Consider the following 27,073-nt stretch of genomic DNA (forward strand, 5'->3'; position numbering starts at 1 on the left):
GGTATTGTGGTGTGCTGGTGGCTTTGCTCACGTGGATGTCTGTTATTGTACAGCGGAACTGATCATACAAAGACAGTAGTGGCATCCTTCTCAGGGATTACCACAAAAAGATTCTTGGGGCTACTATTCATGAGCAAGCCACGTAAAGCTGCCCATAGGAGAAACAGCTGGTCCTGATCTACGCCTACAGCCCTGAGCGTTTGTCCCTGCGACTTGTTGATCGCCACAGAGAAGCAGACGCTTACAGGAAACTGCAGGTGCTAGAATAGAAAACTGTTGGGGATAAGAGGTATACGTGGTATAAACACAATGTCACTGCACCACATCCCAGGTTCTGTTGCATAATTTGGAAGTTCTGCAGAAGGATGATCGGAACACCAACTCAGTGTGCGGAGTGTTAAGCGTCTGTGTTTTTCTTTATTCCTCCTCTCTCTGATGTCACATCGAGATCAGACATACCTCAGTTTCAGTCTATGTCACTGAGCTATACAATAGTGAAAATGTGATCCTGATGCCGAAACAGACAAAAATAGCAAATTTCTTTTCGTCTCCATATTTTATAAACAGTCACTAGAAGTACATTTCTCAGAGAAAAAAAAATAGCTATGTACACACGACCCCTACCGTGTTATTATATGTGTAGATATGCACCTTTATTTTGTTTCTGTTTAATTTCATAAGGTATCTTTCACTCTATTGAATACCTTTCTAAAAGTAGTACTAAATATGTTTTTAATGCAATCTGTTTATTAAAACAAGAAAGAAATCCCAGTAGCATACCATCACTAACAGATCTAGGGTACAGATATGTAAAATTATATATGAAAAATAAGCACAAGGAAGAGATCTGGCTGAAAAGAATACAAGTAACCACCAGAAAACACACTGAAAGGTGAAAACCAGCACTGTCAATGACAGTAGAGCATAATGAACAAAAGCAGCTAAACAAAATGATAAAATGGGTTGGTCATACTGGCAAATCTCCCCAAAACAGGTTACAAATAACAAAATGCCTCGAAGTGACCTTCAGTTCCCCCTCCTAGCTAATGGTGCGCATTGCTCCTGGAGGCTTACAGTTCCCAGTGAAAAAGCTGCACCGGAAGTTGGTGGCATGGGGCTTCCAAATACAAATAATGAGGTAAGGGCACAGACGAGACAAGAATATCTTTGGCTTCCCAGGATAAGACTGTACTGTTTCCATGTAATCAGAATTACATGATCACATCACACATTCTTGCAGGAAGCTCATGTTGTCTTTAGGAGTGTTGTGTAAGGAGTACGTGACCCCGCGCCTTTATGCAACCAGGCTGGTACTTACTATGCAGCGGCAGTGGTTTGTGGGGACATGGATGTAAATACGTCTCACACTACAAGCACTGGTAAATACGTCTCACACTACAAGCACTAGAACCAGTGATAATCAGTCATCTATAAGCTCCATGTAAGGGATGTCTGACAAACTAATGCAGCAGTTGTGAGCAAACTGGGTACTGCAGAGGGACACAAGACTGAGGATGCTGCTGTAACCTTGACAGTCAGTGACAGATCCTCAGAAAGTTACTATGAATTCTCTATGCCGATAATGGTGTCCAATAATGAATTTGGAATACTGGATATGGAACTCAATGACTTCAAACCTGTTGCACATTTTGAAGGATCTGTCCAAGCAATAGAAATGGTCTTGAGGATCCTGGTACTACTCTGTCCTCAGGAAGCAATACCTTTATCTGATTGCGGAGAGTCTGTTCCCGCTGGCAGTGTCTCTCTGTCCTCAGGAAGCAATACCTTTATCTGATTGCGGAGAGTCTGTTCCCGCTGGCAGTGTCTCTCTGTCCTCAGGAAGCAATACCTTTATCTGATTGCGGAGAGTCTGTTCCCGCTGGCAGTGTCTTGGTAGACAATGTGCCACTGCGGAGCCTTTCAAAGCTCATTGGGTCCATTACCAAAATGACAAGTTACATGCATCAATGTCTTGGAAATGAAGTGAAAGTGGACGTCTTGACCTCTTGGGGACATTTACAGTCTTTGATGCTGCTTCCATAATTTCTGACCTCACAACCAGTGTGCAGGCTGCGGATCCTATTCTCTTGCCTTCTGATATGGGGGTAATAGTTGAAGTTCTCAATTAGACATGGATGCGACAACAGAGAATGTCAGGATAGAGGTCCAGGAAAAATAAGAGGAAGAAGCATGAAAAGGATGATCTAGAATGTGATAAAATTAGGTCAGTTATTGATAAAATTGAAAGCACCATCACACAGCTACTGGAGGGATACTTCAAACATTTGAAATTCTATAAGGTCGGGAAGAAAAGAAATGCAAGAACTTGGACGACGAGACCACCATATGACAGACGTGTCAGGGTGGTGTTCTTAAAGGTGAATGACATCAGAGGGATGCTGTCAACTCACCTATGACATCATTCACCAGTGACATCGTAGGATGCCGCCACTCACCAATGGAATTGGGTGGTGACCTCACAACTGACACTGGATGGTGCCATCACTCACATGATATGAATTATTCATATTACCCGTTTTTCTGTGGTATGTTAATACAGTCATTTACAGTACATGAGGCTCTTCTATGCCACTGTATTGGGCCCTTAGCCCCGATATCAGTTGCACTTGCTGTAGTTAGACACCAAGGTATGGAAAGATTTCCAGATAATGGGGTCCGAGCTGCACACTGTGCCCCCACCTCTCTGTTCCTCCTCCATGTCCCGGTTCATATCACCAACACAGGCCCAGCCGGCGGTGTCAGACCACGTCACACACCACTTGGAGTGGTCCACATGCGAGCTGAAAGTGACGGCGGACCTGAAAGAGATTTTCTGGATGTTGTAGGTGTGATGCGGCAAAGAGCAGTTGGATGAGAGGATGCCCCTGGAATTCAACCAAAACTGGACACATAGGTCTGACTTCAGCACCTCGGACACCCATCCCGAGTACAGGTCTGTGGGGGATATAGATATTAGCAACAACGACACAGAGAAACAAAGCATTCTCAATGCATAATATTACATTCAGAAAGTGTACTTATTAATACAATAACCCAGCTCCTGAGTTTTTTATTACCAGTTACATGTTATTCTAGTAACCCAGCTCCCGAGTGTCTTATTACTCCTGTAACATCTTATTACAGTAACCCAGCTCCCGAGTGTCTTATTACTCCAGTAACATCTTATTACAGTAACCCAGCTCCCGAGTGTCTTATTACTCCTGTAACATCTTATTACAGTAACCCAGCTCCTGAGTGTCTTATTACCCCTGTAACACATTATTACAGTAACCCAGCTCCTGAGTGTCTTATTACCCCTGTAACATCTTATTATAGTAACCAGATCCTGAGTGTCTTATTCCCCATGTAACATCTTATTACAGTAATCCAGCTCCTGAGTGTCTTATTACCCCTGTAACATCTTATTACAGTAACCCAGCTCCTGAGTGTCTTATTACCCCTGTAACATCTTATTACAGTAACCCAGCTCCTGAGTGTCTTATTACCCCTGTAACATCTTATTATAGTAACCAGATCCTGAGTGTCTTATTACCCCTGTAACATCTTATTACAGTAACCCAGCTCCTGAGTGTCTTATTACCCCTGTAACATCTTATTACAGTAACCCAGCTCCTGAGTGTCTTATTACCCCTGTAACATCTTATTACAGTAACCCAGCTCCTGAATGTCTTATTACTCCTGTAACATCTTATTACAGTAACCCAGCTCCTGAGTGTCTTATTATCACAGTAACATCTTATTACAGTAACCCAGCTCCTGAGTGTCGTATTACCCCTGTAACATCTTATTACAGTAACCCAGCTCCTGAGTGTCTTATTACCCTATAACATATTATTACAGTAACCCAGCACCTGAGTGTCTTATTACCCCTGTAACATCTTATTACAGTAACCCAGCTCCTGAGTGTCTTATTACACCTGCAACATCTTATTACAGTAACCCAGCTCCTGAGTGTCTTATTACCCCTGTAACATCCTATTACAGTAACCCAGCTCCTGAATGTCATATTACCCCTGTAACATCTTATTGCAGTAACCCAGCTCCTGAGTGTCTTATTACCCCTGTAACACCTTATTACAGTAACCCAGCACCTGAGTGTCCTATTACCCCTGTGCCATCTTATTACAGTAACCCAGCTCATGAGTGTCTTATTACCCCTGTAACATCCTATTACAGTAACCCAGCTCCTGAGTGTCTTATTACCCCTGTAACACCTTATTACAGTAACCCAGCTCCTGAGTGTCTTATTACCCTTGTTACATCTTATTACAGTAACCCAGCTCCTGAGCGTCTTATTACCCCTGTAACATCTTATTACAGTAACCCAGCTCCTGAGTGTCTTATTACCCTATAACATATTATTACAGTAACCCAGCACCTGAGTGTCTTATTACCCCTGTAACATCTTATTACAGTAACCCAGCTCCTGAGTGTCTTATTACACCTGTAACATCTTATTACAGTAACCCAGCTCCAAAGTGTCTTATTACCCCTGTAACATCTTATTACAGTAACCCAGCTCCTGAGTGTCTTATTACCCCTGTAACATCCTATTACAGTAACCCAGCTCCTGAATGTCGTATTACCCCTGTAACATCTTATTGCAGTAACCCAGCTCCTGAGTGTCCTATTACCCCTGTGCCATCTTATTACAGTAACCCAGCTCATGAGTGTCTTATTACCCCTGTAACATCCTATTACAGTAACCCAGCTCCTGAGTGTCTTATTACCCCTGTAACACCTTATTACAGTAACCCAGCTCCTGAGTGTCTTATTACCCTTGTTACATCTTATTACAGTAACCCAGCTCCTGAGCGTCTTATTACCCCTGTAACATCCTATTACAGTAACCCAGCTCCTGAGTGTCTTATTACCCCTGTAACACCTTATTGCAGTAACCCAGCTCCTGAGTGCCTTATTACCCCTGTAACATCTTATTACAGTAACCCAGCTCCTGAGTGTCTTATTACACCTGTAACATCTTATTACAGTAACCCAGCTCCTAAGTGTCTTATTACCCCTGTAACATCTTATTACAGTAACCCAGCTCCTGAGTGTCTTATTACCCCTGTAACATCCTATTACAGTAACCCAGCTCCTGAATGTCATATTACCCCTGTAACATCTTATTGCAGTAACCCAGCTCCTGAGTGTATTATTACCCCTGTAACACCTTATTACAGTAACCCAGCTCCTGAGTGTCCTATTACCCCTGTGCCATCTTATTACAGTAACCCAGCTCATGAGTGTCTTATTACCCCTGTAACATCCTATTACAGTAACCCAGCTCCTGAGTGTCTTATTACCCCTGTAACACCTTATTACAGTAACCCAGCTCCTGAGTGTCTTATTACCCTTGTTACATCTTATTACAGTAACCCAGCTCCTGAGCGTCTTATTACCCCTGTAACATCCTATTACAGTAACCCAGCTCCTGAGTGTCTTATTACCCCTGTAACACCTTATTACAGTAACCCAGCTCCTGAGTGCCTTATTACCCCTGTAACATCTTATTACAGTAACCCAGCTCCTGAGTGTCTTATTACACCTGTAACATCTTATTACAGTAACCCAGCTCCTAAGTGTCTTATTACCCCTGTAACATCTTATTACAGTAACCCAGCTCCTGAGTGTCTTATTACCCCTGTAACATCCTATTACAGTAACCCAGCTCCTGAATGTCATATTACCCCTGTAACATCTTATTGCAGTAACCCAGCTCCTGAGTGTATTATTACCCCTGTAACACCTTATTACAGTAACCCAGCTCCTGAGTGTCCTATTACCCCTGTGCCATCTTATTACAGTAACCCAGCTCATGAGTGTCTTATTACCCCTGTAACATCCTATTACAGTAACCCAGCTCCTGAGTGTCTTATTACCCCTGTAACACCTTATTACAGTAACCCAGCTCCTGAGTGTCTTATTACCCTTGTTACATCTTATTACAGTAACCCAGCTCCTGAGCGTCTTATTACCCCTGTAACATCCTATTACAGTAACCCAGCTCCTGAGTGTCTTATTACCCCTGTAACACCTTATTACAGTAACCCAGCTCCTGAGTGCCTTATTACCCCTGTAACATCTTATTACAGTAACCCAGCTCCTGAGTGTCTTATTACAGTAACCCAGCTCCTGAGTGTCTTATTACCCCTGTAACATCTTATTACAGTAACCCAGCTCCTGAGTGTCTTATTACCCCTGTAACATCTTATTACAGTAACCCAGCTCCTGAGTGTCTTATTACCCTTGTTACATCTTATTACAGTAACCCAGCTCCTGAGTGTCTTATTACCCTTGTTACATCTTATTACAGTAATCCAGCTCCTGAGTATCTTATTACCCCTGTAACATCTTATTACAGTAACCCAGCCACTGAGTGTCTTATTACTCCTGTAACCTCTTATTACAGTCACCCAGCTCCTGAGTGTCTTATTACCCCTGTAACATCTTATTACAGTAACCCAGCTCCTGAGTGTCTTATTACCCCTGTAACATCTTATAACAGTAACCCAGCTCCTGAGTGTCTTATTACCCCTGTAACTTCTTATTACAGTAACCCAGCTCCTGAGCGTGATATATCACCTGCAACATCTCATTATAGTAACCCATCTCCCGAGTGTCTTATTACCCCAGTAAAATAATAACCGAACTCCTAGGACTTATTACACCTGCAACACCTTAGCACAGTAACCCAGTTCCGGAGTGTCCTGCAAAATCTTATTACAGCAACTCAGCTCATATAATATCTTACTCTAGTAACCCAGTAAAGAAGGTCCCGAGTTTTATATTACAAATTTAACACTGAATTACCGTATCCCAGCCCCAATTGTATAACCTCTGTAACACCATCTATTATGGGCTTATTACAGTATCTCACCATCTCCGAAACGTGCGTGCTTGGCGAAACTCGTGAACTGTTTGCCACCAGCGGAGGTGAGGGTCACTTGCCGGTTCCAGGGTGGTGCGGTTACTTCTTTCCTCATTGCTGCAGACTTCAGGTCACGAAGGTCGCCAGAGAAGGAGTTGGGAATAGAGGAATCATATGGTGTGATGGTATTATACAGGAGTTGTTTGCCTAAGAGAGATACACATGTAACTGTTACTACTGCCCTGGATTACTCACCCTTATTCCTCTCTCGCACTCCTTACCTATATCTGTAAACTGCGAATATGGGTAAGTGACGCATATAAAAGACTGCCCATTGTGAAACGCGTTGGATGGCCAGCCGTACTGCAGAGAACTGGCAGCGGGGAAACGAGGAGTGCTGTGTACCAGCCAGAACCCAGTTTCTTTATCCAGGAGAACCACACCTGATGAAGACAGGATGACGTATAATCAATGACATATTAGTATTTATTTCTTATCTAGTCAAATGGTACCGAAACATATGTAAAAAAAATACTGCAGGGCTGTTGACATTTATGTGTAATAATGAAGAGAGACTTTGCGAGCTAGTAAACCCAATGCAGAAGTGATGTTAATGAAAATAGGATTTTAATACCTACCGGTAAAAATCCTTTTCTCTTAGTCCGTAGAGGATGCTGGTGACTCCAAAAGGACCATGGGGTATAGACGGGATCCGCAGGAGACATGGGCACTTTAAGACTTTAAATGGGCGTGAACTGGCTCCTCCCTCCATGCCCCTCCTCCAGACCTCAGTTATAAGAACTGTGCCCAGGGAGACGGACATTTCGAGGAAAGGATTTTTGTTAACCAAGGGTGAGACACATACCAGCTCACACCACAACACAGCGTACAACATGGCATTCAACCAACCAGTTAACAGCATGAACCAAAAAATTAGCAACAGGCTGATTGAACTAAAACACAACCTTTGTGTAACAAAAGCAATAACTAATAACAAGTACTGCAGGTAGAGTCCGCACTGGGACGGGCGCCCAGCATCCTGTACGGACTAAGAGAAAAGGATTTACCGGTAGGTATTAAAATCCAATTTTCTCCTTCGTCCTAGAGGATGCTGGGGACTCCAAAAGGACCATGGGGTCTATACCAAAGCTCCAGACCGGGCGGGAGAGTGCGGATGACTCTGCAGCACCGATTGCGCAAACATGAGGTCCTCATCAGCTAGGGTATCAAACTTGTAGAATTTTGCAAAAGTGTTTGAACCCGACCAAGTAGCTGCTCGGCAAAGTTGTAACGCCGAGACACCCCCCGGGCAGCCGCCCAAGACGAGCCCACCTTCCTAGTGGAATGGGCTTTCACCGATTTCGGTAACGGCAAACCAGTCATAGAATGAGCATGCTGAATCGTATTACAAATCCAGCGTGCAATAGTCTGCTTAGAAGCAGGAGCCCCAATCTTGTTGGAAGCATACAGGACAAACAGCGCCTCAGTTTTCCTGATACAAGCCATTCTGGCTACATAAATTTTCAAAGCTCTGACCACATCGAGAGACTTTGAATCTCCCAAGGCTTCAGAAGCCACCGGAACTACAATAGGTTGGTTCATGTGAAATGAAGAAACCACCTTCGGGAGGAATTGTTGACGAGTCCTCAACTCTGCTCTATCCTCATGGAAAAACAAGGGTCTGGGAGTCGGGGTCGACAACAAAAAGGTCAACACACCTTAGGTCGACGCCAATTGGTCGACACACCTTAGGTCGACGTGTACAAAAGGTCGACATGGAGAAAAGGTCGACAGGAACAAGGTCGACATGGAAAAAGGTCGACATGAGTTTTTTGTTTTTTTGGTGTCGTTTTCTTCGTAGAGTGACCGGGAACCCCAATTAGTGCACCGCGTCCCCTCGCATGGCTCGCTCCGCTCGCCATGCTTCGGGCATGGTGCCTTCGCTCCGCTCCTGCTTCGCTCGGCACAGATTACCGTTCCAATCGTAGTCCACGTGGATCGTTAAGTATGAAAAGGTTCCAAAAAAGAAAAAAAATCGTGAAAAACTCATGTCGACCTTTTCCATGTCGACCTAAGGTGTGTCGACCTAAGGTGTGTCGACCTTTTTGTTGTCGACCTGGAGTCCGGATACCGAAAACCAAATAGGGGCTTTTGTGAGACAAAGCCGCCAATTCCAACACCCGCCTCGCGGACACCAAGGCCAGAAGCATGACCACTTTCCAAGTGAGAAATTTCAACTCAACCTTTTGTAAAGGTTCAAACCAATGTGACGTAAGGAACTGTAACACCACGTTAAGGTCCCATGGTGCCACTGGGGGGCACAAATGGAGGTTGGATGTGCAGCACACCCTTCACGAAAGTCTGTACTTCTGGAAGCGAGGCCAATTCCCTTTGAAAGAAAATTGATAAGGCCGAAATCTGCACTTTAATAGATCCTAGCTTTAGGACCGCCTCCACACCAGCTTGCAAAAAATGGAGAAACCGACCCAGCTGAAATTCTTCCATAGGAGCCTTCTTGGATTTGCACCAAGACACATACTTTCTCCAAATACGGTGGTAATGCTTCGCCGTTACATCCTTTCTAGCTTTCAGTAGATCGGGGATGACCTCTCCGGGAATACCCTTTCGAGCTAAGATTTGGCGTTCAACCGCCAAGCCGTCAAACGCAACCGCGGTAAGTCCTGGAACACGCACGGCCCCTGCTGTAACAGATCCTCTCTTAGAGAAAGAGGCCAGAGATCTCCTATGAGTAATTCCTGAAGATCCGGATACCAGGCCCTCCGTGGCCAATCTGGAACAACGAGTATCGCCTGAACTCCTGTTATTCTTATGATCCTTATCACCTTTGGGATGAGTGGAAGTGGAGGGAACACATAGACCGACTGAAACACTAGTGCGTCCACTGCTATCGCTTGAGGGTCCCTCGACCTGGAACAATATGTCTGAAGCTTCTTGTTGAGGCGAGACGCCATCATGTCTATTTGAGGTAGTCCCCAACGACTCGTCACTTCTGCAAAGACCTCTTGATGAAGACCCCACTCTCCTGGATGGAGATCGTGTCTGCTGAGGAAGTCTGCTTCCCAGTTGTCCACGCCTGGAATGAAGACCGCTGACAGAGCACTTGCATGTTTTTCCGCCCAGTGAAGAATCCTTGTGGGCTCCGCCATTGCCGCTCTGCTCCTTGTTCCGCCTTGGCGGTTTATGTGCGCCACCTGTTATGTTGTCCGACTGAATCAGGACGGGTAGGCTGCGAAGCAGATGTTCCGCTTGTACAAGGCCGTTGTAAATGGCCCTTAACTCCAGAATGTTTATGTGTAGACAAGTTTCTTGACTCAACCCTTTTCCCTGGAAATTTTCCCCCTGTGTGACCGCTTCCCAACCTCGGAGACTCGCATCCGTGGTCACCAGGATCCAATCTTGGATCCCGAACCTGCGACCCTCTAGGAGGTGAGAACTTTGGAGCCACCACAGGAGAGAAATCCTGGCCCTGGGAGATAGGGATATCTTCTGGTGTAAGTGTAGATGGGACCCGGACCACTTGTCCAACAGGACCCACTGAAAAACTCTGGCATGAAACCTGCCAAACGGGATGGAGTGCATTGATGAATCGACACTCTTGCCGGTTTCTGAATTCCCTTGACCATGTTCTGGATTTCCAGAGCTTTTTCCAACGGAAGAAAAATTCTCTGTAGTTCCGTGTCCAGAATCATGCCCAAGAACGACAGCCGTGTTGCCGGAATCAACTGTGACTTTGGCAAATTTAGGAGCCAGCCATGTTGTTGCAGAACTGTCAGGGAGAGCGCAACGTTTTTTTAGCAACTGCTCCTTTGATCTCGCCTTTATCAGGAGATCGTCCAAGTACGGGATAATTGTGACCCCTTGCTTGCGCAGGAGCACCATAATTTCCGCCATTACTTTGGTGAAAATCCTCGGGGCCGTGGAAAGACCAAACGGCAACGCCTGAAACTGGTAATGACAATCCTGAACCGTGAACCTCAGGTACGCCTGATGAGGATATATGGGGACATGAAGGTAAGAATCCTTTATGTAAACTGACACCATAAAATCCCCCCTTTTCAGACTGGAGATCACTGCTCTGAGAGATTCCATCTTGAATTTGAACCTTTTTAAAAACAGATTGAGGGATTTTAAGTTCAGAATCGGTCTGACTGAGCCATCCGGGTTCGGGACCACGAACAGGCTTGAATAAAACCCTTCCCCCCGTTGTGCCGGGGGTACCACGACAATGACTTGCTGCTGACACAGCTTTTGTATTGCAGCACACACTACCTCCCTTTCCGGAAGAGAAGCTGGCAAGGCCGATTTAAAAAATCGGTGTGGGGGCACGTCTTGAAACTCCAGTTTGTATCCTTGGGTCACAATTTCCAGTACCCAAGGATCCAGGCCCGAGTGAACCCAGACCTGACTAAAAAGCTGAAGACGCGCCCCCACCGGTGCGCGCTCCCGCATGGGAGCCCCAGTGTCATGCGGTGGACTTAGCAGAAGCCGGGGAGGACTTCTGCTCCTGGGAGCTTGCCACAGCCGGCGACCTTTTCCCCCTCCCCTTGCCTCTAGCAGCAAGGAAGGAGGACCCTCGTCCTTTCTTGAATTTATTAGACCGAAAGGACTGCATCTGATCGTGAGGCGTTTTCTTTTGCTGTGTAGGGACATAAGGCAGAAATGAAGACTTACCGGCGGTATCTGTAGAAACCAGGTCCGCGAGGCCTTCACCAAACAAAACTCCACCTTTATAGGGCAGAGCCTCCATAGCCTTTTTAGAATCAGCATCACCATTCCATTGATGAGTCCACAACGCCCTCCTAGCCGAGATTGCCATGGCATTGGCCCTTGATCCCGAGAGGTCAATATCTCTCGCAGCCTCCCTTAGATAGACTGCGTCCTTGATATGACCCAGCATCAAAAGCACGCTATCCCTATCCAAGGTCTCAATGTCAGATGACAAGTTATCTGCCCATTTTTCAATTGCGCTACTCACCCATGCCGATGCTACGGCCGGCCTGAGCAGCGTACCCGTAGTGACATAGATTTCAAAGTAGATTCCTGTTTACGATCTGCAGGATCTTTAAGGGCTGCCGTGTCAGGGGACGGTAGCGCCACCTTCTTGGACAAAACGCGCTAGAGCTTTGTCCACCGTGGGAGATGACTCCCACCCTAACCTATCCCCAGAGGGAAATGGTTTGTCATAGAAATTCTCCTGGGAATCAGCCACTTTTTGTCAGGAGCTTCCCAAGCCTGTTCAAAAAGAGCGTTAAGTTCATGAGAGGGAGGAAACGTTACCTCAGGTTTCTTTCCTTTAAACATACAGACCCTTGTCTCAGGGACAGCGGGGTCCTCAGTGATATGTAACACATCCTTTATTGCCACAATCATGTACTGAATGCTCTTAGCCAGTTTGGGATTCAACTTGGCATCATTATAGTCGAATCTACCCAATCAGCAGTCGGCGGTGCCGACGGAGTCACTCACACATTCTGTTCTACCCCCGCACCAGCCTCCTCCTGGGAAGAGCATCCAGCCTCAGACATGTCGACACACGAGTACCGACACCCACAATCACACTGGGCTATAGGGGACAGACCCACAGTAAGGCCCTTCAGAGAGACAGAAAATAAGATTTTACTTACCGGTAAATCTATTTCTCGTAGTCCGTAGTGGATGCTGGGGACTCCGTAAGGACCATGGGGAATAGACGGGTTCCGCAGGAGACTGGGCACTCTAAGAAAGAATTAGGACTACTGGTGTGCACTGGCTCCTCCCTCTATGTCCCTCCTCCAGACCTCAGTTAAGGAAACTGTGCCCGGAAGAGCTGACAGTACAAGGAAAGGATTTTGGAATCCAGGGTAAGACTCATACCAGCCACACCAATCACACCGTATAACTCGTGATAAACTTACCCAGTTAACAGTATGAACAACAACAGAGCATCAGACCAACCTGATGCAACCATAACATAACCCTTATGTAAGCAATAACTATATACAAGCATTGCAGAAGAAGTCCGCACTTGGGACGGGCGCCCAGCATCCACTACGGACTACGAGAAATAGATTTACCGGTAAGTAAAATCTTATTTTCTCTAACGTCCTAGTGGATGCTGGGGACTCCGTAAGGACCATGGGGATTATACCAAAGCCCCCAAACGGGCGGGAGAGTGCGGATGACTCTGCAGCACAGAATGAGCAAACACAAGGTCCTCCTCAGCCAGGGTATCAAACTTGTAGAATTTTGCAGAAGTGTTTGAACCCGACCAAGTAGCTGCTCGGCAAAGCTGTAATGCCGAGACCCCTCGGGCAGCCGCCCAAGAAGAGCCCACCTTCCTTGTGGAATGGGCTTTTACTGATTTTGGAGGCGGCAATCCAGCCGCAAAATGAGCCTGCTGAATCGTGTTACAGATCCAGCGAGCAATAGTTTGCTTTGAAGCAGGAGCACCCAGCTTGTTGGATGCATACAGGATAAACAACGACTCAGTTTTCCTGACTCCAGCCGTTCTGGCTACATAAACCTTCAAAGCCCTGACTACCTCTAGTAACTTGGCATCCTCCAAGTCACGAGTAGCCGCAGGCACCACAATAGGTTGGTTCAAATGAAAAGATGACACCACTTTAGCAGAAAGTGCGGACGAGTCCGTAATTCTGCCCTGTCCATATGGAAAACCAGATAGGGGCTTTTATGTGACAAAGCCGCCAATTCTGACACACGCCTAGCCAAAGCTAAGGCCAACAGCATGACCACCTTCCACGTGAGATATTTTAACTCCACGGTTTTAAGTGGCTCAAACCAGTGTGATTTCAGGAAACTCAACACCACGTTAAGATCCCAAGGTGCCACTGGTGGCACAAAAGGGGCTGAATATGCAGCACTCCCTTTACAAACGTCTGAACTTCAGGAAGAGAAGCCAGTTCCTTTTGAAAGAAAATGGATAGGGCTGAAATCTGGACCTCAATGGACCCCAATTTTAAGCCCAAAGTCACTCCCGACTGTAGGAAGTGAAGGAAACGGCCCAGCTGGAATTCCTCCGTAGGGGCATTCCTGGCCTCACACCAAGCAACATATTTTCGCCATATACGGCGATAATGCTTAGCCGTCACGTCCTTCCTAGCCTTTATTAGCGTAGGAATAACCTCATCCGGAATGCCTTTTTCTGCTAGGATCCGGCGTTCAACCGCCATGCCGTCAAACGCAGCCTCGGTAAGTCTTGGAACAGACAGGGCCCCTGTTGCAACAGATCCTGTCTGAGAGACAGAGGCCATGGGTCCTCTGTGAGCATTTCTTGCAATTCCGGATACCAAGTCCTTCTTAGCCAAACCGGAACAATGAGTATTGCTCTCACTCCTCTTTTTCTTACGATTCTCAGCACCTTGGGTATGAGAGGAAGAGGAGAAAATACATAAACCGACTGGAACACCCACAGTGTCACTAGTGCGTCCACAGCTATCGCCTGAGGGTCTCTTGACCTGGCGCAATACATTTGTAGCTTTTTGTTGAGGCGGGATGCCATCATGTCCACCTGTGGCAGTTCCCAACGACTTGTAATCTGTGTGAAGACTTCTTGATGAAGTCCCCACTCTCCCGGGTGGAGGTTGTGCCTGCTGAGGAAGTCTGCTTCCCAGTTGTCAACTCTCGGAATGAACACTGCTAACAGTGCTTTTACGTGATTCTCCGCCCCGCGAAGAATTCTGGTGGCTTCCGCCATCGCCACCCTGCTCCTTGTGCCGCCTTGGCGGTTTACATGAGCCACTGCGGTGATGTTGTCTGCCTGAATCAGCACCGGTTGGTAGCAAAGCAGAGGCTCTGCTTGACTTAGGGCGTTGTATATGGCCCTTAGTTCCAGGATATTGATGTGCAGACAAGCCCCCTGACTTGACCACAGACCCTGGAAATTTCTTCCCTGTGTGACTGCCCCCCACCCTCGGAGGCTTGCATCCGTGGTCACCAGGACCCAGTCCTGAATGCCGAACCTGCGACCCTCGATACGTTGAGCACTCTGCAGCCACCACAGAAGAGACACCCTGGCCCTGGGGGATAGGGTGATCAGCCGCTGCATTTGAAGATGCAATCCGGACCACCTGTCCAACAGATCCCACTGACAGGTCCTCGCATGGAACCTGCCGAAGGGAATGGCTTCGTATGACGCCACCATCTTTCCCAGGACTCGCGTGCATTGATGCACCGACACTTGTTTTGGTTTTAAGAGGCCTCTGACCAGAGTCACGAGCTCCTGAGCCTTCTCCGCCGGGAGAAAAACCTTCTACTGGTCTGTGTCCAGTATCATGCCCAAGAAAGGCAGACGCGTCGTAGGAATCAGCTGCGACTTTGGAATATTCAGAACCCAGCCGTGCTGTTGCAACACCTCCCGAGAGTGTGCTACGCTGATCAGCAACTGCTCTCTGGACCTCACCTTTATGAGGAGATCGTCCAAGTATGGGATAATTGTAACTCCTTGCTTTCGCAGAAGCATCATCATTTCTGCCATTACCTTGGTAAATATTCTCGGTGCCGTGGACAGACCAAACGGCAACGTCTGGAATGGGTAATGACAATCCTGTACCACAAATCTTAGGTACGCCTAATGAGGTGGATAAATGGGGACATGAAGGTATGCATCCTTTATGTCCCGAGACACCATATAATCTCCCCCTTCCAGGCTTGCGATGACCGCTCTGAGCGATTCCATCTTGAACTTGAACCTTTTCAGGTATATGATCAGGAATTTTAAATTCAATATGGGTCAGACCGAACCGTCCGGTTTCGGTACTACAAACATGGTCGAATAATAACCCTTTCCCTGTTGAAGGAGGGGAACCTTGACCACCACCTGCTGAAGATACAATTTGTGAATTGCAGTTAACACTGTTTCCCTCTCGTGGGGGGAAGCCGGCAGGGCCGTCGGTGAGGGGGCATCTTCTCAAAGTCCAGCTTGCATCCCCGAGGCACAATATCTATTGCCCAGGGACCTAACAGGGAGTGAACCCACTTGTGGCTGAACTTACGCAGGCGTGCCCCCACCGGGCCTAGCTCCGCCTGTGGAGCCCCAGCGACATGCGGTGGATTTTTGTAGAGGCCGGGGAGGACTTCTGTTCCTGGGACCTAGCTGTGTTGTGCAGCTTCTTTCCTCTGCCCCCGCCTCTGGCAAGAAAGGACGCACCTCGGACTTTCTTGTTTCTTTGTTCTAAAGGCTGCATTTGATAATGTCGCGCTTTCCTAGGCTGTGCAGGAATATAAGGCAAAACAACAGAATTACCAGCTATAGCTGTGGAGACCAGGTCCGAAAACCCTTCTCCACACAATCCTCAGCCTTCCATATGCCTCTTAAGTCGGCATCATCTGTCCATTGCATATTCTACAGGACACGTCAAGCAGAAATCGACATAGCTTTGTCTCTAGGACCCAGTATACTCATGTCTCTTTGGGCATGTTTTATATATATATTGATAAAGCTAAATATTTATCTTATAACATTTACTATATATTGGTAAGAGACTCAGTACGCAATTGGCGTATGGGGTACCGTAAGGGTACGCACTTAGCGTAGCAGACGCTTAGCCGTGGTCGAGACGCACATGCGGCACGCTCGCTCACAGCTTAGCTGGGTATCGAGCACGCTATAGGCGGCCGACTACCGTAACGCTACGCTACCAGCGTAGTGGACGCTCGTGACCACGAGGGGAACACGAGCGGCGCAGACGCTCACGGGATGACACTCAGTAAACCTTGTATGCAACACACTGAAAGATTGAATTTGTACTGTAAACCTTACTACTGAAATACTGTAGCGATATAACGCTGCTTGACCTTGTTAATGTGAAAGCTGTTTGAGCGATTGAGACGCTCCAAATACCCTCAGTAATGTAATAAACACACAATACCTTGCTAAGGTTCCAACACCTTTACTAACAATATTTAGCTATGTAAAAAAGGGAAAACAGTTAACAGTTCATACACTACAGACTAACATCAATATCTAAGCAGAATAACTACACATACAATATACAACAGCGTAACAATAACAGAGAGAGAGAGAGAGAGAGAGAGAGAGAGAGAGAGAGAGAGAGAGAGAGAGAGAGAGAGAGAATATGGCAAATACAAACAGAGAATAAGTTGGTTACAGAGAATAACTTACACACTGGAGAACGATCGCTGCGCAGTCCCGGCACCAGCTCCCTCGTTAGTCAATGATGAAAACCGTTGTGGAGAGAGACTGAGCTGGCCAGGCTGGTTGTTCTTATATACACTGCGTACAGTACACTACAAAGGGACCTATAATCTCATTGTTCATTGGACACAGGAATGTCTCCCCGCATCATAACAAAAGGTCATAGGTTAGTTTGAACAGGTGGGCTGTGACTATATCGAACTGCTCAGGTGGGAGGGAATCTCAGGATTCCCGCCGCATGGATAATGAACCGCAAATATAGTAAATGTCCAGAAACTACTAATAGACATAACTATACGCAGGAGCGATTAATCTTTACCTAACCAGCACCGGATTGTTTCTAATAAAATGTTCTTTAGTTAGGTACCAAACACCACTGCTCAAACCCTGTCTGACCCTTCGTATCATGCAAAGAGGAATTCCTCTGTCCAGTTACAATAAACAAACTTACAGTTATTATTAAGGGGAACATTACCTATAAAACATACTATTTGGGTTTACTATGTAACGATTGAGTCGTTCGCTAGACGCACACAAACTCTACCGTAAATGCACATACCACGCGCTCGAGCGCATGGCCGAGGAGGCGCCGTCACGCAACTGCGAATATGCGCACGCACGGGAGAGAATGTGCCCGTGCAGCGGGCAAGCGCATGGGGTGAATATATGGCAACGTGTAGCATGATATTTTTCCGACTTTGACAATATATATATATATATATATATATAAATCCCTTAAGACAGCATCTTTAATATATATATATATATATCTCTATATATACATATATCTATATATATCTACATACTAGGGTCTCAATCTCTGCTGATAAGGTACCTGTCCACTCTGCCCCTCTTTTGGGCAAACGTGACACCCTAGGGGAAGATTCCCATCGTATCCTGGCCCTAGTGGGGAAAGGATACTGCCTGAGAATTCTTTTTGAGAAACTGCAGTCTCTTGTCTGGAGATTCCCGCTCTTTTTCCTCATGAGAGGAGGGAAATTTACCTCAGCTTTCTTCCCCTTAAACATGTGTACCCTTGTGTCAGGGACAGATGAGTCATCAGTGATATGCAAATCATCTTTTATTACAATAATCATATATTGAATACTTTTCTGCCATTTTGGCTGTAACTTTGCATTATCGTAGTCGACACTGGAGTCAATCTCCGTGTCGACATCAGTGTTTATTATTTTGGATAGTGAGCATTGAGAGACACTGAAGGTCTCTGCGACAGAGGGACAGACATGGGTAGATTTCCTATCTGTTCTCTAATCTTTTGTGCAATAAATTCACCTCAGCACTTAATTACACATATCCAACAGGTGTCGGCGTTGTCGACGGAGACACCCTCACACACATATTTGCTCCATCTCCTCCTTAGGGGAGCCTTTTACCTCAGACACGTCGACACACACGTACCGACAGACCACACACACAGGGGATGCTCTATTTGAAGACAGTTCCCCCACAAGGCCCTTTGGAGAGACAGAGAGAGAGTATGCCAGCACACACCCTAGCGCTATATGACCCAGGAATCACACAGTAACGTAGTGTTAACCCAGTAGCTGCTGTATATATTGTTTTTACGCCAAATTTATGTGCCCCCCCTCTCTTTTCACCCTCTTCTATCGTGCTTCTGCAGGGGAGAGCCTGGGGAGCTTCCTCTCAGCGGAGCTGTGGAGAGAAAATGGCGCTGGTGAGTGCTGAGGAAGAAGCCCCGCCCCCTCAGCGGCGGGCTTCTGTCCCACGATTTTGTGTAAAATAATGGCGGGGGCTCATGCATATATACAGTGCCCAGCTGTATATATGCTCTATTTTGCCAGGAGGTAGTCAATTGCTGCCCAGGGCGCCCCCCCTGCGCCCTGCACCCTACAGTGACCGGAGTGTGTGGGTTAGTGTGGGAGCAATGGCGCACAGCTGCAGTGCTGTGCGCTACCTCATATGAAGACAAGAGTCTCTGCCGCCGATTTTGATGTCTTCTTGCTTCACTCGCCGGCTTCTGTCTTCTGGCTTTGTGAGGGGGACGGCGGCGTGGCTCCGGGAACGGACGACCAAGGTTGAGTTCCTGTGTTCGATCCCTCTGGAGCTAATGGTGTCCAGTAGCCTAAGAAGCGCAACCTATCCGCAGTTAGTAGGTTTGCTTCTCTCCCCTCAGTCCCACGTAGCAGAGAGTCTGTTGCCAGCAGATCTCTCTGAAAATAAAAAATCCTAATAAAATACTTTCTTATTAGGAAGCTCAGGAGAGCTCATCAAAGTGCACCCAGCTCTGATCGGGCACAGATTCTAACTGAGGTCTGGAGGAGGGACATAGAGGGAGGAGCCAGTGCACACCAGTAGTCCTAATTCTTTCTTAGAGTGCCCTGTCTCCTGCGGAGCCCGTCTATTCCCCATTGTCCTTACGGAGTCCCCAGCATCCACTAGGACGTTAGAGAAAGGGAGTTTGCCAGCTCACACCCAGCGCCTCACCCGGTCTAAAGGAATTTACAAAACCCCAGACCTAGCAGCGCTTTTATATTTAAGTAAATACAACACCAAATATGCTGTGCCCCGCCCTGCTTTTGCACCCTGTTACTTGAGACAGAAGTGAAGGGCCAGGACCAGCGTCTCTGCAGCTTGCTGTGAAGAGAAAATGGCGCTGATTAGAGCTGGAGGACGAAGCCCCGCCCCCTACATGGCGCGCTTGTGTCCAGCTATTATTTATACTGGCGGGGGTCTGTATACAGTGCCTATGCACTGTATACTATCTTGGCAGTCCCCAAAATGAGGTTTAATTGCTGCCCAGGGTGCCCCCCCCCCCTACGCCCTGCACCCATATAGTGCCGTTAGTGTGTGGGAGCAATGGCGCGCAGCGCGACCGCTGCGCGGTACCTCCGAAGATCAGAAGTCTTCTGCCGCCTCTGAAGTCTTCTTGCTTCTGCTACTCACCCGGCTTCTCTTTTCAGGCTCTGTGAGGGGGACGGCGGCGAGGCTCCGGGAACGAGCAGCTAGGCTCACCAAGTGATCGGACCCTCTGGAGCTAATGGTGTCCAGTAGCCTAAGAAGCAGAGCCTTTAAACTCACAGAAGTAGGTCTGCTTCTCTCCCCTCAGTCCCACGAAGCAGGGAGCCTGTTGCCAGCAGTGCTCCCTGAAAATAATAAACCTAACAAAAGTATTTTCTAGAGAAACTCTGTAGAGCTCCCCTAGTGTGTGTCCAGTCTCTCTGGGTACAGAATCTAACTGAGGTCTGGAGGAGGGGCATAGAGGGAGGAGCCAGTTCACGCCCATTTAAAGTCTTAAAGTTCCCATGGCTCCTGCAGATCCCGTCTATACCCCATGGTCCTTTTGGAGTCCCCAGCATCCTCTAGGACGAAGGAGATAATAAGATTTTACTCACCGGTAAATCTATTTCTCGTAGTCCGTAGTGGATGCTGGGAACTCCGTAAGGACCATGGGGAATAGCGGGCTCCGCAGGAGACTGGGCACAACTAAAGAAAGCTTTAGGACTTCCTGGTGTGCACTGGCTCCTCCCCCTATGACCCTCCTCCAGACCTCAGTTAGGATACTGTGCCCGGAAGAGCTGACACAATAAGGAAGGATTTTGAATCCCGGGTAAGACTCATACCAGCCACACCAATCACACCGTATAACTCGTGATACTATACCCAGTTAACAGTATGAATAATAACTGAGCCTCTCAACAGATGGCTCAACAATAACCCTTTAGTTAAACAATAACTATCTACAAGTATTGCAGACAATCCGCACTTGGGACGGGCGCCCAGCATCCACTACGGACTACGAGAAATAGATTTACCGGTGAGTAAAATCTTATTTTCTCTGACGTCCTAGTGGATGCTGGGAACTCCGTAAGGATCATGGGGATTATACCAAAGCTCCCAAACGGGCGGGAGAGTGCGGATGACTCTGCAGCACCGAATGAGCAAACTCAAGGTCCTCCTCAGCCAGGGTATCAAACTTGTATACTTTTGCAAAAATGTGTGAACCCGATCAAGTAACAGCTCGGCAAAGTTGTAAAGCCGAGACCCCTCGGGCAGCCGCCCAAGAAGAGCCCCTTTCCTCGTGGAATGGGCTTTTACAGATTTAGGGTGCGGCAGTCCAGCCGCAGAATGTGCAAGTTGAATCGTGCTACAGATCCAGCGAGCAATAGTCTGCTTAGAAGCAGGAGCACCCAGCATGTTGGGTGCATACAGGATAAATAGCGAGTCAGTTTTCCTGACTCCAGCCGTCCTGGAAACATATATTTTCCAGGCCCTGACTACGTCCAGTAACTTGGAGTCCTCCAAGTCCCACGTAGCCGCAGGCACCACAATAGGTTGGTTCACATGAAAAGCTGATACCACCTTAGGAAGGAATTGGGAACGAGTCCTCAATTCCGCCCTATCCATATGAAAATTAGATAAGGGCTTTTGCATGACAAAACCGCCAATTCTGATACACGCTTGGCCAACGCCAAGGCAAACAGCATGACCACTTTCCACATGAGGTATTTTAGCTCTACGGATTTAAGTGGCTCAACCCAATGCGGCTTCAGGAAATCCAACACCACGTTGAGATCCCACAGTGCCACTAGAGGCACAAACGGGGGCTGAATATGCAGCACTCCCTTAACCAAAGTCTGAACTTCAGGCAGTGAAGCCAGTTCTTTTTGGAAGAAAATGTACAGAGCCGAAATCTGGACCTTAACGTAACCCAATTTTAGGCCCGTAGTCACTCCTGACTGTAGGAAGTGCAGAAATCGACCCAGTTGAATTTCCTCCGTTGGGGCCTTCCTGGCCTCACACCAAGCAACATATTTTTGCCATATGTGGTGATAATATTTTGCGATCACATCTTTCCTAGCCTTGACTTTCTCCGGAATGCCTTTTCCTTTAGGATCCGGTGTTCAACCGCCATGCCGTCCAACACAGCCGTGGTAAGTCTTGGAACAGGCAGGGCCCCTGCTGTAGCAGGTCCTGTCTGAGCGGCAGAGGCCATGGGTCCTCGGAGATCATTTCTTGAAGTTCCGGGTACCAAGCTCTTCTTGGCCAATCCGGAACCACGAGTATAGTTCTTACTGCTCTCCTTCTTAGTATTCTCAATACCCTGGGTATGAGAGGCAAAGGAAGGAACACATACACCGACTGGTACACCCACGGTGTTACCAGAGCGTCTACAGCTATCGCCTGAAGGTCCCTTGACCTGGCGCAATCTCTTTTTAGCTTTTTGTTGAGGCGGGACGCCATCATGTCCACCTGTGGCCTTTCCCAATGGTGTACAATCATTTTGAAGACTTCTGGATGAAGTCCCCACTCTCCTGGGTGGAGGTCGTGCCTGCTGAGAAAGTCTGCTTCCCAGTTGTCCACTCCGGGAATGAACACTGCTGACAGTGCTAATACATGATTTTCCGCCCATCGGAAAATCCTTGTGGCTTCTGCCATCACCATCCTGCTTCTTGTGCCGCCCTGCTGGTTTACATGGGCGACCGCCGTGATGTTGTCTGACTGGATCAGCACCGGCTGGTGTTGAAGCAGGGGTCTAGCCTGACTTAGGGCATTGTGAATGGCCCTTAGTCCCAGAATATTTATGTGTAGGGAAGTCTCCTGTCTTGACCATAGTCCTTGGAAGTTTCTTCCCTGTGTGACTGCCCCCCCAGCCTCGAAGGCTGGCATCTGTGGTCACCAGGACCCAGTCCTGTATGCCGAATCTGCGGCCCTCTATAAGATGAGCACTCTGCAGCCATCACAACAGCGACACCCTGGCCCATGGAGACAGGGTTATCAGCCGATGCATCTGAAGATGCGACCCGGACCACTTGTTCAACAGATCCCACTGGAAGATCCTTGCATGGAACCTACCCAATGGAATTTCTTCGTAAGAAGTTACCATCTTTCCCAGGACTCGCGTGCATTGATGCACCGACACCTGTATTTGTATTAGGAGGTCTCTGACTAGAGATGACAACTCCTTGGCCTTCTCCTCTGGGAGAAACCCTTTTTCCTGTTCTGTGTCCAGAACCATACCCAGGAACAGTAGACGCGTCGTAGGAACCAGCTGCGACTTTGGACTATTCAGAATCCAGCCGTGCTGTTGTAGCACTTCCCGAGATAGTGCTACTCCGACGAACAACTGCTCCCTGGACCTCGCCTTTATAAGGAAATCGTCCAAGTACGGGCTAAGTATAACTCCCTTTTTTTGAAGGAGTAACATCATTTCGGCCATTACCTTGGTAAATACCCTCGGTGCCGGGGACAGACCAACGGCAACGTCTGGAATTGGTAATGACAGTCCTGTACCACAATTTTGAGGTACTCCTGGTGAGGAGGGTAAATGGGGACATGCAGGTAAGCATCCTTGATGTCCAGTGATACCATGTAATCCCCTTCGTCCAGGCTTGCAATAACCGCCCTGAGCGATTCCATTTTGAACTTGAACCTTCGTATATAAGTGTTCAAGGATTTCAATTTTAGAATGGGTCTCACCGAACCGTCTGGTTTCGGTACCACAACATTGTGGAATAGTAACCCCGGCCTTGTTGAAGGAGGGGTACCGTGATTATCACCTGCTGGAAGTACAGCTTGTGAATTGCCGCCAGTACTACCTCTCCACGAGGGCAGCAAGCAAGGCTGATTTGAGGTAACGGCGAGGGGGAGTCGCCCCGAAACTCCAGCTTGTATCCCTGTGATACTACTTGCAGAACCCAGGGATCCACCTGTGAGCGAGCCCACTGGTCGCTTAAGTTCCCGAGACGCACCCCCACCGCACCTGGCTCCACCTGTGGAGCCCCAGCGTCATGCGGTGGACTCAGAGGAAGCGGGGGAAGATTTTTGATCCTGGGAACTGGCTGTCTGGTGCAGCTTTTTCCCTCTTCCCTTGTCTCTGTGCAGAAAGGAAGCGCCTTTAACCCGCTTGCTGTTCTGAAGCCGAAAGGACTGTACCTTATAATACGGTGCTTTCTTAGGCTGTGAGGAAAACTTGAGGTAAATTTTTTCCTTCCCAGCTGTTGCTGTGGATACGAGGTCCCAGAGACCATCCCCAAACAATACCTCACCCTTAAAAGGCAGAATCTTCATGTGCCTTCTAAAGACAGCATCGCCTGTCCACTGCCGGGTCCCTAATACCCTCCTGGCAGAATGGACATTGCAATAATTCTGGATGCCAGCCGGCAAATATCCCTCTGTGCATCCCTCATATATAAGACGACATCTTTAATATGCTCTATGGTTAGCAAATAGTATCCCTGTCCTGACAGGGTAATAGACCATGCTGCAGCAGCACTATCCATGCTGAGGCAATTGTAGGTCTCAGTATAGTACCTGAGTGTGTATATACAGACTTCAGGATAGCCTCCTGCTTTTTATCAGCAGGTTCCTTCAAAGTGGCCGTATTCTAAGACGGCAGTACCACCTTTTTTGACAAACGTGTGAGCGCCTTATCCACCCTAGGGGATATCTCCCAACGTGACCTATCCTCTGGCGGGAAAAGGTACGCCATCAGTAACTTTTTAGAAATTACCAGTTTCTTATCGGGGGAACCCACGCTTCTTCACACACTTCATTCACTCATCTGATGGGGGAACAAAACACTGTCTGCTTTTTCTCCCCAAACATAAAACCCCTTTTTTGTGGTACCTGGGTTAATGTCAGAAATGTGTAACACATTTTTCATTGCCGAGATCATGCAACGGATGTTCCTAGTGGATTGTGTATATGTCTCAACCTCGTCGACACTGGAGTCAGACTCCGTGTCGACATCTGTGTCTGCCATCTGAGGTAGCGGGCGTTTTTGAGCCCCTGATGGCCTCTGAGACGCCTGGGCAGGCGCGGGCTGAGAAGCCGGCTGTCCCACAGCTGTTACGTCATCCAGCCTTTTATGTAAGGAGTTGACACTGTCGGTCAATACCTTCCACCTATCCATCCACTCTGGTGTCGGCCCCACAGGGGGCGACATCACATTTATCGGCATCTGCTCCGCCTCCACATAAGCCTCCTCATCAACCATATCGACACAGCCGTATCGACACACCGCACACACACAGGGAATGCTCTGACTGAGGACAGGACCCCACAAAGTCCTTTGGAGACAGAGAGAGAGTATGCCAGCACACACCAGAGCGCTATATAATGCAGGGATTTACACTACCCACAGTGATTTTTCCCTTATAGCTGCTATAATACACAGATTTGCGCCTAAATTTAGTGCCCCCCCTCTCTTTTTAACCCTTTGAGCTTGAAAACTACAGGGGAGAGCCTGGGGAGCTGTCTTCCAGCTGCACTGTGAAGAGAAAATGGCGCCAGTGTGCTGAGGGAGATAGCCCCGCCCCTTTTTCGTCGGACTTTCTCCCGGTATTTATGGATCTCTGGCAGGGGTATTTTTCACATATATAGCATCTAGGACTATATATTGTGATTAATTTGCCAGCCAAGGTGTTAATATTGCTGCTCAGGGCCCCCCCCCCCCCCCCCCCCTGCACCCTCAGTGACCGGAGTGTGAGGTGTGCATGAGGAGCAATGGCGCACAGCTGCAGTGCTGTGCGCTACCTTGTTGAAGACCGAAGTCTTCTGCCGCCGATTTTCAGGACCATCTTCGTGCTTCTGGCTCTGTAAGGGGGACGGCGGCGCGGCTCCGGGACCGAACGATCGAGGTCGGGTCCTGTGTTCGATCCCTCTGGAGCTAATGGTGTCCAGTAGCCTAAGAAGCCCAAACTATCTCCAGTCAGGTAGGTTCGCTTCTTCTCCCCTTAGTCCCTCGTAGCAGTGAGTCTGTTGCCAGCAGATCTCACTGAAAATAAAAAACCTAAAATATACTTTCTTTTCTAGGAGCTCAGGAGAGCCCCTAGTGTGCATCCAGCTCAGCCGGGCACAGGATTCTAACTGAGGTCTGGAGGAGGGTCATAGGGGGAGGAGCCAGTGCACACCAGGTAGTCCTAAAGCTTTCTTTAGTTGTGCCCAGTCTCCTGCGGAGCCCGCTATTCCCCATGGTCCTTACGGAGTTCCCAGCATCCACTAAGACGTCAGAGAAATATACTTTTACACGAGTTGGCTGCAAAAAATGTTGTAACTTTTCCATAAGAACTACAGCAGCTACTAACTAGATTCAGCTGAGGTGCAGCACTGCACACACACAGAGTCGAGGCAGGCCTTTGTACAATGCAAGCTATTCATTCAAAAGCAATCGCGCAAAGCACGGTGATGCTTTGTACCGTGGATGCGTTTTCTCAAGAATATTGATTCACCTCACAAAACAAATTCTAGTCCATGTTATAGGATCTGTGAGACAAACAAAAAAGGGTGACTCCTCTCCTGGGATAACAGGGCATAGGGTGAGTCAATAATCAGGATAAGGTGACAGTAAGCGGGCCTCTAAATGTGCGCTTAAAATACATGAACCATCTGTATGTTTACACACAAGGAATTGCTGGAAACCATTTTGAATGAAGTGAACTGAGACATTAAGATTACACAGCAGTAACATATTAGTTCCAGAATTGTCCTTTTTAGGCTGTAAGATGTAAAACACAGTGGGAGAGATTTATCAAAGCTCAGAGAGAGACAAAGTACCAACCAATCGGCTCCTGTAATTTTTCAAACACATCCTGTAAACTGACAGTTAGGAGCTGATTAGTTGGTATTTTGTGAGAGATGTACTATAGCTGCACAGACCGTGCCGCTATAGCTGTCCCTGTTTCGCTTCTTTATCGAGTACGAAGCAGGAAGTAATGCAGACGAGATGGAAAACTCCCCCCTCTGACGATGCCTGCCAGGGACCAGCTTAATGCTGATGCGCTGTGTCTTACCTTCCAGCTGGCTCCACTAGGCATGCAGGAGGTCTCGCACTAAACTGCAGCGGCTGCTGGGTTCCGGCCTGCTCACAAGATCTCCTGTGAGCAGGCCGGAGCCCAGCAGCCGCTGCAGTTTAGTACACATACCTGCCGATATGTGAATGAAGCTTACCATTTTTGAATACATCTAGATGATTTTTAGTCGCCATACAATAGTATGGTGACAGCGAAATGGTCAGATGTTGGCAG

The 27,073-nt window shown here is 47.7% G+C and overlaps 2 protein-coding genes across 10 annotated transcripts in view; one reads left to right on the plus strand and one right to left on the minus strand.

Annotated features, from left to right (window-relative positions):
* LOC134936225 (tetraspanin-1-like) overlaps positions 1-27,073 on the plus strand; it is a 181,288-nt gene that overhangs the window by 9,608 nt on the left and 144,607 nt on the right. The window lies entirely within an intron of this gene.
* The window catches only part of DNASE2 (deoxyribonuclease 2, lysosomal), a 185,977-nt gene continuing 159,631 nt past the window's right edge, over positions 728-27,073 (minus strand). For all 8 annotated transcript variants that reach the window (XM_063931199.1, XM_063931198.1, XM_063931197.1 and 5 more), the window contains 3 exons: positions 7,174-7,335; positions 6,902-7,099; positions 728-2,955 (listed from right to left, as the gene is read on the minus strand). In XM_063931199.1, the coding sequence (XP_063787269.1) occupies positions 2,618-2,955; positions 6,902-7,099; positions 7,174-7,335 (698 nt within the window). In that variant the 3' untranslated portion in view covers positions 728-2,617. The remainder of the gene's footprint in view (positions 2,956-6,901; positions 7,100-7,173; positions 7,336-27,073) is intronic.

The sequence above is a fragment of the Pseudophryne corroboree genome, chromosome 6 (genome assembly GCF_028390025.1).
Source record: "Pseudophryne corroboree isolate aPseCor3 chromosome 6, aPseCor3.hap2, whole genome shotgun sequence".
NCBI lineage: Eukaryota > Metazoa > Chordata > Amphibia > Anura > Myobatrachidae > Pseudophryne > Pseudophryne corroboree.